The sequence below is a fragment of the Schistosoma haematobium genome, chromosome 4 (genome assembly GCF_000699445.3).
Source record: "Schistosoma haematobium chromosome 4, whole genome shotgun sequence".
Taxonomy (NCBI): domain Eukaryota; kingdom Metazoa; phylum Platyhelminthes; class Trematoda; order Strigeidida; family Schistosomatidae; genus Schistosoma; species Schistosoma haematobium.
In genome coordinates this window covers 25946514-25961693 of record NC_067199.1, presented here as the reverse complement: position 1 = coordinate 25961693, position 15180 = coordinate 25946514, and the positions used below count along the sequence as shown (strand labels likewise).

At 31.1% G+C, this 15180-nt stretch overlaps 1 protein-coding gene across 1 annotated transcript in view; it reads right to left on the bottom strand.

The window, feature by feature from the left end:
* Window positions 1-521: 521 nt before the first annotated feature.
* TTLL8 (Protein monoglycylase ttll8) overlaps window positions 522-15180 on the bottom strand; it is a 44594-nt gene continuing 29935 nt past the window's right edge. The window contains exons 16-19 of the mRNA XM_051216071.1: window positions 13511-13616; window positions 7719-7869; window positions 4422-4695; window positions 522-2671 (exon numbers count right to left, since the gene is read on the bottom strand). Coding sequence (XP_051066628.1) covers window positions 898-2671; window positions 4422-4695; window positions 7719-7869; window positions 13511-13616 — 2305 coding nt within the window. The 3' untranslated portion in view covers window positions 522-897. The remainder of the gene's footprint in view (window positions 2672-4421; window positions 4696-7718; window positions 7870-13510; window positions 13617-15180) is intronic.

The window sequence follows — 15180 nt, the reverse complement described above, 5'->3', positions numbered from 1 at the left end:
TTGCTAACTGATTTGACGTTTTTTTCACAACACTTTCAATAGTTAACCCATTAACAATGCATGTCAAGTACATGTAGCTGCAAAAAAGATAGAATGTTTTTCATCATGAAGTTAATAATCTAGATTCTGATATCGATTGGAGAGTGGGGGGTTAGATTATGCCCATTTAGTAGTAGGTTATTTAATGTAATCTGCTATTAAACTGATTGATCAATATCCCCAGAAATCCTATCTACATACAGGATCCACTTTGTCTTTCTCACCCTGGGAGTTTGGAATATCAAACAAATTCGGACATTTTTGTGTAAAATAGATTAGTCAGGGCTAAAACTCCTATAGAACAAAATGTACCATTCCTTAATGAAAAGCGACGAGATACCTACGTAGCATAAATAACTGTTCCGTCAACGTCTATTGGTCCAAACTGAAAATGTCAATACTTGTAAATAATGTCTATTTGTAACATAATGGTAATAACTAAAATACCCAGTTGAATTCAGCCAAAAAAACGTTTCATCATTCCCGATTTTCAACCAATTTATCGTTTTGTGAAACAAATAAAATATCTGATAAATGAAAAATAAGTCTAAATGATTTACATATTCATTGGAGAAATACTTGTGGAACACTTAAAATAAAATGACAAGATGTAAGTTTAAATGGTTCGTGAAAAATATATATCAGTCAAAACAATCGTTTAATAATTCATCCCAAAGTTGAAGGTTATCACAGTAAACTAAGGATTTCACAATAGTGAATGAAGTTAAAACTTTGTAGACAACTGAGAATAAAAGTAATTAATCAATTCAGAACAGAAAGAAAATGAGATAAGATGACAATTAAGTATGGATCATCACTAGACTGCAACAAACCGATCAGCATGTTACTTTCAATTCATTAATCGTTTGTGATACGAGAAAGGAATTTCAGATTAAATTTATCATTAATATTATACCTGTAGAATTTTGTGTCATCTGTGTTACGACAATTAACAAACATTTTACTAGAATGAATAAACCTACAAAGTGAAATATCATTAGATATCGCTTTATTATCACTATTATTCCTGTTAACAATAACTGCCGAAAAATTATCTAGTGGTGAAAAGGTTTTCGATTGAGTTGATATCTCATCATCAAATCCTGAATCTGTGGAACTTTGCTTCAGGGAGGATTTTGGTGAAGAGGTAATAATCTTTGAGATTTTATTTGGATCATTACTATCCAATGTGATACTGTCACCAGAATTAATCCCGGAATCACAGTTACTAGCATTGAGTTTATTATTACTATCAGTATTCTTATCATCAGTAGTATTATTATCACTACTGTCCTTTAATTTTCGGCATTTGTAAACTTCATCTAAATTCATTGAAGAATTATCATTCATAGTTAAATCTGCTGATCTTTGATTTACTATTAAGACTTTAGAAAGTTCTGACTGTGATTGACAAGTTGATACTTTTCTTCGTACTGCTGGTGACTTTCTAATTTTTTTCATTTTACGCAGAATGATACATCTTTTCTGTAAATGTTTATACAGCTTATTATGATTTGATTTTTCATGATTAATATGCTTCACATGACTGTCTCCTTCATTAAATTGTAAAATGTTCAATTTGATTTTATCAACATAATTTTTATAAGTAGGCATTTTCTGCACATAATTTGTATCTAGTTGATCTATAGTAAGTGTAGACTGACTAGTTAATGATTGATGTGAAGATTCAGGTTTGATTTTAACAATTGTTGGCAATTTATTTGGTCTATTAATCAGTTGCTTATCATTGTTTGTTATAATCTCTTCAAAATGTAATTGTCCTTTGGATAGTTTCTTTTCATGTAAATATCTAAGTGAATTAGTTTGTGTTGAATTGAAATTAGATGAAGTTGTATCATGTATTGTGTTAACATTCAACTTTTTGTTTCGATGTTCAAGTTTTAATGATAATCTTTCTATTTTATTCAATGATCTCGGTCGATTTAAATTCAAACTAACTAGTTTTATACTAGAATCTGGATTTTGACCTTTATCTATTTTAGGTAATAATAATGACGATGGCTGTGAATTTTTATTTTTACCATGTATACTTTTGTGAGAAGAATATAGATTTGTATTATTGCATGTTTCATATTCAGTATACTGATTCAGCTCACCTTTATTCACTTGTTGTAGCCTCGATTGATTCAAGTTGGACGTAGAGGAATCTTTAACATTTGAAATACCAGGGGAATTTATGAGTGATCTCGATTTAACTAATTCTTCTAGAGATGATTTTAGACAATACTCCGATCGGCTTGATTTTAAAAGATTGTCATCATGTGAAATATCATCGTTGTATTTTGATAGACAAATACCAGACTCCAAGCCAGTCAAAGACCCAATAGTTTTTACAGCATTTGAAACAGTAGGAACATTGCAAATTTTCATTTTATTTTCATATTTGCAAGATTTTGATCGTGAATCTTTTCTTGTTTCCTTTACTGATTGTAAATGCTTGACTGGATTATTAGTATTTATGTTCACAGTTGACTGATTATCAGTTGAAAATTTTCCACACTTCATAGGTGGTAATAAACTGTTCATTCCTTTAACCATTTCCGTCGTGCATGCATACTCATGACTTATGTTCGATGGCTTAATTTCTTTTCGTGTTTGCGATTTCATTTGCCTTCCAGAATATCAATCAAAACAAAATGTAAACGATTATTCAGCTAATAAAATTAAACTATTTATATTTTGTGAGTAGTATAGTTTAAAAGTAACTGGTAAAGAGGTGGTAGACTTGGAGAAAGGAGTATATGCAGATGGTACAGTATATTCAATTCAGGATTTCAAGGTGTAGAAAGTGATTTTCTACAGACGTGATTACAAAATGATCCCAAGACTGTCAAACACAGTCTTAGCCAAAGTTAGAACAAGTAAGTTATTTTGCTCGATAAACTTTATCTGTTTCTAAAACGCAAATTAACATCGTTAGTATACAAAAAATTACAATTATTAAGTCTACTAGACAGGGGGAAAGAGCGACATAAATCAATTACCGAGCAGTAACTGGAAGACAGGATAAATGAGTCAACAAACCTAATACCGTTTACGAAAGATATGAAAGATTATGATTGGTGCATGAACATGACACAGTCAAACAAGGTTAAAGAGAGTCAGTGTGGTGATGGGTGTTTAATTCTGTCATTGCTGGGTTCGTTTATCGATTAAACTTTACATAAGCTAGCTAGGTGTATTTAAATATCGACAATTTTCTGGCACGTTATGTGTTTTAGATTCATTATTATACGTGTCTTGCTGGTTTAAGGTCGCGATAAGCAGGCCATCAACATGTATCTTTCACTTGTTGACAGTCCATATCACGGCTTTATACAACTGGGACTTCACACTAAGATTTTATATATGTATGATAAGACATGATAAAATGTATTTGTTTAATGCTTAACTTTACAGCTCAATAAAATGAACATTATTTATCCTGTCTTCATAATAATACTCGACAGAAACAATCTTCAATAACAATCAACAGGTTGGTGAAAAATATTCCCTTTTAAACTAAGGAAGAGATTGTTTGCTATATTCTTAAATCGAAAGGACTATCATGCTCACCCAGTTATATACATTTGCAGGTAGGATCAAACGTCATAACTGAGTCATTCAATATGTTTGTATTTTCCTACTTATCTGAAAGCCATTCATTTTCTGTATTAAAGGACCTCTCCCGAAAAGGCTTGGTAACCGATATTACAACACACTATAACAATGTGATTTTGTCTATTGTACAAGTTGTAATGGTTTTAAAATAAAATCTTAGTGCAATTTTTCCTACTAATGCCTTACAAACATCTGTCATCAATTTGAATTTATCAAAATGTGGAGTTGTGGTGATCGTAGTAATTTTAATAGTTGAGTTAAGGTGTCGATCCTCATTCTAGTAATAATCATGTGCTCACTAGTGACTAGCTTTAAGACGGATTTCCTGGAGTTCCAGTGAGAAGCTGTGACAAGTGAAGTCCAGTCCGTGTCGGGTGTGAGACAGTTACCTACCTCAGACAATGAATGATGGGTTGCTCAAGATCATGGATCTATTGAAGTTAGATATTAATACCATCGGATGCCAGCCCAGTGGTCTGAAAGTTAAGCGTTCGCGCGCGAGACAGAAGGTCCTGGATTCGAACCCCACGAGCGGGATCGTGGACGCGCACCGCTGAGGAGTCCCATATTAGGACGAAACTACTGTCCAGTGCTTCCAGGTTTCCAATGGTGGTCTATCTTAGATTGACTCATGAATTCAACAATTAAAATTACTATAATCTCCACGAACCCCATTGTGATATTATTTAGAGATCAATTAGTGTCAAATAATCCAGTTAAGTAAATAAATAAACTTATCATAACTTCACTTATGAACTAACAGGACCATAGGAGACATATTCTTCTTATCTCTAACAATTTTTGATATAACATTCACTTCTGGATTTGATAATGACTGACCATTGAAATCAAGTGTCGCTTTATTAAAACAACGTAGAATAGTTGTATTTTCCAACTGTGGTTTACTTATTTTTGATCCAATTACATAAAGTTCCATACCAGTGTACATATTAGATGGATTATGAAACGGTTGTCTATACAGTAATTCAAAACGTCCAACATCCGAGTTACGATTGTATTTTCTATCTAAAACAACTGGTTAAAATAAAATAATAAGAAAATATAATTTGACTAGTTCAATGTGTCCAACATAGTGATTTTTCAAAACATAACTAAAAAAAACTTAATTAATTCAGGAGTACAGCCCTAGAGAGAATGCTATAGTAAAAACTCAGTCCCTTTCTATGCTCACTCTACAGTAAAATTTATTTGTTCAACTGTTCAGAAGACGAACCAACCATTTTAAAGTGAATTACTTCATAAAACAGGTGTCAGTTATTTTTCCTCAATCTATTGAAATGAAAGAAGTAGTCTTCATGGATGATATAGATAGTGCTAAAGAGAGAAGCATCTTGGATTCCACTGTTAGCTACAATCCATATATGCTAGAAACCCTGACTAAAGGCCTTAATTAAGAAATTCTCTCAGGGTGCATACATGCAAATAAATATTGATCAATTAGAAAGGTCCATAATATCGATAACAAGAAAATTCAAACCTTAAAACATAAGTAGTGCAATAATTTCGCTGGCCCAGTATTAAATATCATACATGAACTGTTACATTATTAGTTAATAGACAACCAAATCAAGTGTTACATAAATAGTTACGATATTTCAATGAATGAAGTTTTAAAGCGACAAGAATCTAATAATTAACAGTCAGAGAGGATATTTGCTAATTTGTTCGATGAGAAAATCAAATCAATTGACTTCACGTAATTGTTATGTGAAACTAGTAAAAGGTATATAACACAAGATGGTCACTGTATTTTTCTACATGCTACTAGTTTGTAATCAGTCTTAAAGACTGTTATCAAATTATAGAGGTTTAGTTATCATTAATAGAGAACGTGATTGATATTCGATTAAAATTAGGAGGGGTGGGGTCAAGGTATTCTTGTGTTTGTTAAATGGCTTACTAAATGAAGTTCAGGTCAGTAGAACACTTAAGATCATGGTAATAGTATATGCTATTATCTTGTAAACGACTTCTATTTTTAAGTTAATGATAATAAGTTAGTAAATACTGGTGAAAGCTCAAAATTTTACAAAACCTAGTAAAAATTTCGACGTAAGTAACACAAATTTGTTTTATATTTTTAGTACGGATACACTTTATGGTTACAAAAGTACCCTGAATTACCACGTTGACGCGGTGGTTAGGCTAGTTTGCCATGGGAATCTAATCGAACTATATTCTCTAAAAAGTTTGTTCAGTTAGGCTTAGCTTAATCAGAGAAGTTGCATGAAGAGTATTAAAATCAAAAGTAGGTAATTTAAGGTCCGAGGGCAAGGTTTTACTGCCATATGTACTAGTATGCGGTAGTGATGAGATATTTCCCGCAAATAACTAACGTCTACAGCGATACTCTCTATAGAAAACTAAAGGGATGTGTGTTTAGAATAATCACCATTACGTTCTCACACGAATTTCCAGTACCGATAGAAAGGTTTGAAAAGTATAGAGTTTATACTCCGAAAAATTGCTCACAAAAGGCCGTGAGCTAACAGCATCAATCAACTTCTCTTTAGACTCTACAGTCGCATGAATAAGTCAATAAGATCACCACTAATCCACTCCCATTTCAAGGTACCTTAAGATGAAATATCTTTTTACGGTGCAATCAAGCGGGAATCTGTAATCTTCTATACACCTTTAACAACACTTGATCTCAATGTTTTCACTTCTTAATTTCTGTAGCTGAGTGGTAAACATACCTGAACACTTTGTAAACATCGTCATCATAAATCAATAAAGATAACTAAGAAAGCAAAAATAATACAACTGACCAATGTTCAATTTTCGGTAGTATTTCTGCTGAATATTTTATTTATATTAAGAAATGAAAACAAAACGGTTCAATTTTTTCGACTCTATTTTTAACTGAAACAATTTTTGTGAGATGAAAATTAGCCAATATTTAAGCGAAGACATTGAATGAGATTAAAAGAAGCTAGAAATTATCATATCATTCAGTAATATAGAAAAAATAGTGAGAAAATAGACGGGGAATTTGACTGAAAATGAAATGTTTCAGTTCATCTAGTGATTCATCAACAACTGAAAAGGAAGTAATTTTAATAATACCGTTGGAGATCATAATAATAATTTTTTCCTCATCAATCAGAACGTATCATTTAATGATCTGTTGGATCGGATGAAAACTAGTTTTGATGTGAGCTGAAGTTATATACAACGTCTTCAATGACTACTGAGTTGTACCCAATAATTTCATCTTCTTTCCAATCATTTAATGGATGAGTGCTACATTTTAGAGAATATTTTTAGTAAAAAAATTCATTTCAACCCCGGACGTTTTACTGTATTTTTGTTTTTAGTCAGCTATACGGGGCTGTACTACACTGAATATATTCATAGCGGACAGTTGTGGATACCTTCAGATGCTTAAAAGAAAATCATTCATGAAAATTACTCTTGAAAATGCAGTAATCGCCCATTTAGTGAACTGAAAAGTAGACGAAAGTACCAGTCAATAACATACTTAATAAACATTGAGAACATTGAGGATAACCTAAGCCATGATGTGTCATACAAATATTTTAAGGCTTGTTTAAAAACTTAAATTTCGAATTGCTAACTTAATGCATTTAAGAGATCTAGACTGATGACATAATTCTCACAGTTATTTTCATTCTCATTGTATTCACCTAATTCGAAGACAAAAAAGGTTTATTAATCGTTTCTTTAATCTTATCCTTAAATTTCAAAAATTTCCAGTTTGTGAAAATGCTATTCAAGTTATATATAACTATCTGACTACCTGGTACGTATGGGATAAGTTGAATATTTAGTGTTTCATTAAGTCAAGCAAACATTATTTGAAGTAATTTGATTTGTAATAGGATTCATTTTTCGATGGGGCTTTACATGGAATTTATGGATTTCTTCGTACTTAACGTAGTTTTAATAAAAAATAATTCTGTAAAAAATAAAGAAAGAATTTGTCAATCATAAAGACATGATTCCTCTATGGATTATTTATTCTAATTTATCAAACAAAATAGAAGAATAAAGAAGAAGCAGGCATAAATTACCTTTCAAAGTATCTTCTAATACACTAGCAGTGTATACAGCTGTAACGGATGTACTCGGTGACATACATGGACTTGAATTAATTTCAATAAGCCATATTCTGTAATCATTGTCAGTTAACAGGAAATCTGCTCCATATAGACCAAAACAATTCTAAAATATTAAAATATCGAAAAAATCAACAAAGACGGACAATAATACTAAGAAGAACAAGTTTTTGTGATATTAAAGTTATGATAAACTGATTATTTCTACTTAGTAGTGACTTATGTAATGTTAACTAGTCTTCGGTGTTGGTTGAAAATTCACAAATTTAGTTACACTTACTTTGAAGTTAGATCATTGGTGACAATTGACAGGGAGCCATAGATCTAAGTTTCCAGCTAGCTGGTATTCGTTAAAAATGATTTATCTACATTATTTAGGGAGTGAAGTGTCCGAGATCTGATGTTGATACATAACCTGATATGCACTAGTCCCTCCCTGACTAACTGCTTGAACGAGGAGATAAAAAGGGAAGAGGAAGTCTGTTGGGCTACCAAGTAATGTGCTCAAATACTCATATATATATATATATACCCTTTAAAAAAATCAATCTTCTTAGCTAATGATATGCAGGTGTCCCTCAGGTCACTTCTGACTGTCATCAAGTGACTTTATTTTTCTACTTCTGAGTGGCTCACTACATCAGTTGACCTTCATTATGAAATTCAAACCCATTTCATACAACATCACGATTAGAGATGATACTCCTGAGTTATTCATGCTGCAAGTGATATGCTGTGCGAAGCCATTACCCTTGAGAATATAGATATATCTTTCTTAGAATTCTCATTTACAATTGATTGGTTACTGAGTAGTGACCTACGTCATACTCATCTAGTCCTTCAGTATTGAATAAATACTATCCACCAACTTGCAATGTGGACACTCGTCTGCGGAACTTAACTTTGTTTGCACTATGTTGAAATGTTAGGTAGTTAGAGATAATCGGAAGGATATCAGTTGGATCTCGAATAGTCTAATGGAAGCAACCCAGCTGGGTGACTAGGGTCCGGATTCACGAGGAAGCATCAGCTCCCTAAAGGTTGCAGCTAGACCTTGTAGATTAATGGCGACTGGAACGATACATAAGCCCAAGTTTTCCTCTTGACTACCTCTGACCACCTAACATTCTTAAATAACATGAAACCCAAGTTGACTATCACTGACTGATTGCTTCTAGCCACCTAACATTCAAATATATACTCTTCATTTATGTTCCTGAGAGTAAAAGTCTCGATGATCCCACTAGTTATAAAATTATATTCAACATTCATGACCCCACTAAAAAGATGTTTGCACTAGGCTTATTGACTTCATGTGTTAAAACGAAGCATTGATGACAACATAAATTTTCAACAAGCTAGAACGTACATCTATTTCACTAGTAAAATATAAAACGCTGCAAGAAATCGAATACACTCATTTTATCCTGAAGATTTGGTTTAGATTCCAAAAAAATTAATTTCTGTATGAGCATGGTGAGTTTACCTGGTAAAATACTTAAATAAGCTAATAAAACTTATAAGAAAGCATTTATTCAGTAGGATAATTGTAAAGAAAATTGGAGATAGACGTGTAAAATATGTTACAAACAAATATTTTGTTGATAAAGGTCATTCAGTTATTAATAGTTATTCACAAGAAGAAAATAATTACTAAAAACCATAAACATGGATTATTTTGCTAAACTATGTCCTTATCAGTCTTCATCCAGATGGGGAAGCATATATGAGCGTGTTGACTGAATGCGTACCTTATAAAACCTTGGCATGGATACATTGGCTAACTTGGTTTTTCTTAAGATGCACCACCTGTAGTGCATGCAAAATGTCCGTCACACATATCCAGCTATATATTTTATCAACTCCCAACCTAAAGAATCCATTTCTGACATAATCCACACATTTAATTACATTACTCTGAAGAGTTATACCATGCGCTAATTTATATTAGCTATAAGTAGACAAACGAAATAAATGAAATAAACTTATATATATATATATATTTCTTATATATTTATAATTATTTATCATTAGTAAGTCTGTCAAACATTAAATAGATTCACTTGGTGTCGTTTACTTGTATCTTCCCATTGTTATTTAGGACTGCAGTTGATCAGTCTCTTGTTGGTATATGTCCATACTGTGCGGACTGCCTCGATATTGCCTGAAGTCACAAGTTTTATAAGCAAAGATGGATAATGACTAACAGTGGAATCCAGGACACGCGTTTCGCCCTATTTAGGACTCGTCAGCCGGATGTACCTGCATCTCAGAGTTGATGTCCACTCTGGCACTCGAACGCAGTACCGTTCGCTTCAAACGCCATCGCATTATCCACTTAGCTACTGAGTCCTTATAGACACATGCTTTACCTCATCTTCACTAAATAGATTGTTACTTGAAGACTATGTTCCCTATACTTTGATTCAACCAAAAAGATAACACTAAAGCTTAAAACGGGAGTTGTACTTTAAAAAATTACATTAACAAAATTGTTTATAACATTAGGTCAGAATATCATTTAAATATGAATAACACTAAATTTTACTCGAATCAACTAACCTTATTGTAACCATGGTAACATATTAAATTAATGATATACAAATAAACATTAAATAATTCTTTCACTATTTTAATTATATTAAAAGAAAAAAAGGATTTAAAATAACTAATAAAATGAATTACATTTAATTTGCCTATTAATTAATTATTATTATTATCAGAAGGAGTTATTAATCGGTATAATGAGTAGTGAATTTTGAGAGAGAAACAAACAAGCAAACAAATATAAACACTAATTAATTAATTAATTGATAAAAATGACCTTATAAGTCCATTAATACGCATATTGAGTATTTTTGTTGTTGTTTAAAACAACAACAACAAAAAACGATAATTTATTATAAATAATTAAACAATATGCAACAATATTAAATTCAAAATGTCAACTATATAAATATAAACTATATATTAATAAAATATTTATTTTTAAAAACTAAATCTTTTAATTGAATACTAGATTCGGTTTCTTAAGCTCTTCTAGTAACTCGCAGGCTAAATCTACATAACAACTTGAACACGAGAGAAAAGGTATGAAATATGAAAGAAACGCTTTACTCCAAAGATTTGTTTATGTATAGAAAATTTAGGGTATTTGTAGTATTTTAGTTTGCCTTGGGGTTCCGGAAATTTCTGGAACACTACTAAACATAGTAACAGTGTGGTGCGTGCTACTTATATGGACATAAGTAGTATATAACGCGAGTTAGGAATGTAATGTCTGAGAGCAGAAGATTGGGAAGATCAAGAAAGGAAGAACGGGAATAGAAAGCAATTAGTATAGAAATGCAAGAACAATAAAGTCCGAAACAATTACTAAACATTTTTCAAATTAGGTATTATAGTATTTTTTTTTCTATTTCATCAAGTAACTCTGTAATGTTGTGCTAAATATAATTCGGTTGTCCTCACCTGTGTTCTTCTTCACTACAACAGTATAGATAATCATTCAGTCAGAAATGCGACATATGACTTGTCACTTTCTAGATGTTTCTGGCAAAACTTCTATTGGATGCTAATTAGATAAGATGTTTCTCAGAGTTTTCAGAACCTTTTTTGTCTTTTTTCTTTGAGGAATTTTCTGGACCTTTCCAACAATAACTAACTCAATTTGATTACAAATAAATTTATAAATAGTGCACTACATAATATTTAAAATTTATAGGTTTATTTCTATAGAGAGATGTCCGTAAGCGGCCTTAAGGATCTCAAAAGTAAGGTTGTTATAACTATCTATTTATTAGTTCTTGATTTTCAATGATTCACCAGATGACATCCGTTTAAATTAATTAATATTATTGAATAATTAATTATTTGGAAGATATTCATTGACAAACTAGAAAAAGATGAACTATTTCATATTTGTGAGACTGAGATTTAATTTATTTTAAAGAAAAATCCTTATCAGAATCTACTTCAATTGTATTTAGTTAATTATCAGAAACTACTGAGTGGATTATTAAAAAAGTTGAACGTTATATGATAAAGATAAATTAAAATGTCAAAATAAGCAAAGAAGTGTAACTGGCAGGAGAAAAGTGGCACAAGATAATGAAACGTAGTTTCTCAAAGACTTATTCTCTGAAGAAGTGGTTCGTACTGAGTTACGAAACGCTAGAAAATTAAAAAACTTAATTTTTTTGCTCATCGGGATACCATCAATAGATTATTTTTCATTGATGGAGGTTTGGTCGTGGAGCTTTAATCGTTCTTCTGAACTATATCATCAGCACAAACTTCAGGTAGAAACTCCACGACCAAACCATCCAGCTCAGAGAACAGAACTCCATCAAAATCATTCACCTGAGCTACAAATCTCCACCACATCAAAATCGTATGAGCGTAGTACGTTTCTTGTTGTTCGAAAATGGGAGAATTTCACCAAACGGCAGGCTTCCTCTCGAGAGCAATCGTATTTCCTCTACGAGTGTCTTCGTCAGCATGTTCTAACAACAAGTGTAAGATACAGACCTCCAGTCAACTGTCCAATCGGATGGAGAATAGCTGACCAAAGTGAAAGAAAAATGGTACACCTAATGATAACTGATGCACATTACAGGATCCACAAATGCCAACACGTCATAGAGGACCAAAAGATGAAGCTACAAAGGATACTGACGTCAGAACATTTGTAAATCTTGACAACAGCCATCGATATATCATGCAAACAACATAGAGAACAAAGAAGAAACACTTTGAAGAAGAAACTAACCAAGATCTCAAAACCACTCATGGAAGAAAACATAAACAACTATGTGGTCTACTTGTCAAAGTAAACACTAACAAACATAGAAGAACACCCACTCCGAAAATGAATTAACTACAATACCAGTAACGCCTCAAAACTGGGAATCTTCACAGCACTAGAACCATTACTCAAAACGTTCGGAATAAGTGAAGAGACGCGACAAGAAATAAAACAAATTATAGTACCGCTAACTCACCGAATGAAAGACAACAACCGACTAACTTCAGAAGAACAACAAGCTTTAAAGGAACTCAGAACTAGAAAAGATATTGTCATATTATTTCTTATTTAGAATAATATTTAGGGATTAAGCATCTGAACAATCAAAAAAGAATACTTAGTTATTATAGAATTCATACTTAAACTGTTTCAAAATAATTTTGATCAGGTTTTTAATTCATTTTAGTTATATAGTTCAAGATTCTTGTATCATAATTCGATATTATATTTTGAGATGATCACCTAATGACGTTTTACAACCTGTTTTTTTTAGCAAATAATACTGTACATTAAAATAAGTATTAAACTTAATAAACTTCAATAGTTTAATAATAAATAATAGAAATAGTGGAAAAGTAAACTCTAAAGAAGTGGCTTACATTAAGTCATGAAATATCAGAAATACAATTTTTCTACTCATTGAGATATAACAATTAACTCTTTACCCAATTTACTTAAAACTATCAAGTTCAATCATGATATGGATACCTTCAATAGTTTAGTTTAATGTTAGGTAATTTAGAGAATGATATGTATTTTAGATAATTTAAAGTATTCAAGCATAATAACCAAGAGAAATAGAATAAGATACTGTTATTAGAAAATAGTTTAAAGAGACTATCTGTTAATTTCTAAATTTTAATTGTTATTTTAATATAAGATGAATGTAAATCTCAATGTTTTAAACTTGAAATTAAATAATAAACAATCAATTACATACTTTTCTAGGTTCGATAGATTCTTGTGAAGATAAAAGTACATTTAGAACAGCATTTTTCATTGCTGGTTGAATTTTCTCTGTCCATAAATTTGGTTGACCTTGTTCACTGTATTTAGTATAATCATGAATAAATAAAGAACTATTGAAATGATACAGAAAATTTATAACTCTAATGAATGATTTTAATGGCGTTAAATTCTCTGAGTTTGGATTTCATTATTCTTCTAGATAACATATTCAGCGCTTGCATAAAGTAGTCTCAATGAAATCTCAATAGTTAAACTATATAACTTAGATAAAGAACTGTAACGAATAATTAATTTTAATGAATCGTTCGAAGTAAAATAAAAAGAAGCCTAGTTATCAATCATAAGTATAATATAATATCTTTAAATGACCTCTTGTGAGATAAAGAGACTGAATTATAGATTGATACATGCTTAAAACTTGTTAAAACTGATTTCTTCAACTACCAATAAATAAAATGTATAATGAAATCTTATGAAATAATACAGAGATAAACTTAATTTAAGTAAATTTTGATCTGGATCTTATAAATTTGTTTGAGATGAATAGATTAATTAATAAATCAATCAGTCTAAATTTAATGAAATATATAGATTAAAATTTCATCAAGTTCCAATTTGAGTCTTGGTTACAAATCTCTTCTATAACAAACTGAACATAATATATGATATATAAAATTTCAATAAATTAAATTGTATAGTCCTCTAATACGGTATTTTAGATATTTGTATAACTGAAAGATGCAAATTTATCATGGGCTGATGATAAGTGAAGATCTATGATGGAATGAAGAAATATACCATTCTAGTTCGAACCTTCACATGATTGTACACAGAATTAGATGTTCGACCACAGAAATAGCATCGATATTCAGTTAAAGGGGTTAATAAGCAACGTGACTATGCGCAAACAATTAAATCACTATAAAGAAATCAAATTCTACTTACTTCTAAACGAGTATAAAAGAACGATCAATCCTTAAGTAAACATTAACACTTATTATGTCTCGTTGATCAACTTTTTATTCATTATTATATGATCAGGTTTGAATTCAATGGTTATAATGTTTTAACTTCACTCATTTGATGAAATTATCATACCAATCAACTCTCCTCCCTACTTGTGCGGCAAAGTAATTTTATTGATTTAAAATTTATTTAACAAAAGTTAATAATTAAAATGAGATCGGTTTTACACATAATCTATTTGTGATGTGTGCTACTTATATCGACATGACAAGTATGTAGTGATAGTTAGAATTGGAATGCCTGACAGAAGATTGTCGAGAAGGAAAGAAGGAGAACAGAAAGTAATTGGTATGAGAATGCAGGAACAATGAAGCCTGAGACGACTGATTGATATTTTGCAAATAAAGTGTTCACTGTATGGTTCTCAGATTTTACTAAGACGTGATGTAATTTTGTTTTCTAATATATTCGATTGTCCCCCACTTGTAACGTCATTCACTACATATTTACAATACAGTAAATCGTAAAATATACAGATGAATACGAACTTTTTAATGTGATTAATAAATTGGAATTAACTTCATAAATCATTTGTAAAAAACTTAACATTGATATAGAATAGAACTAAATTTTTCTTAGCGGATTTGAGTTTTTTGAGCACGGTGGTTTGATTGA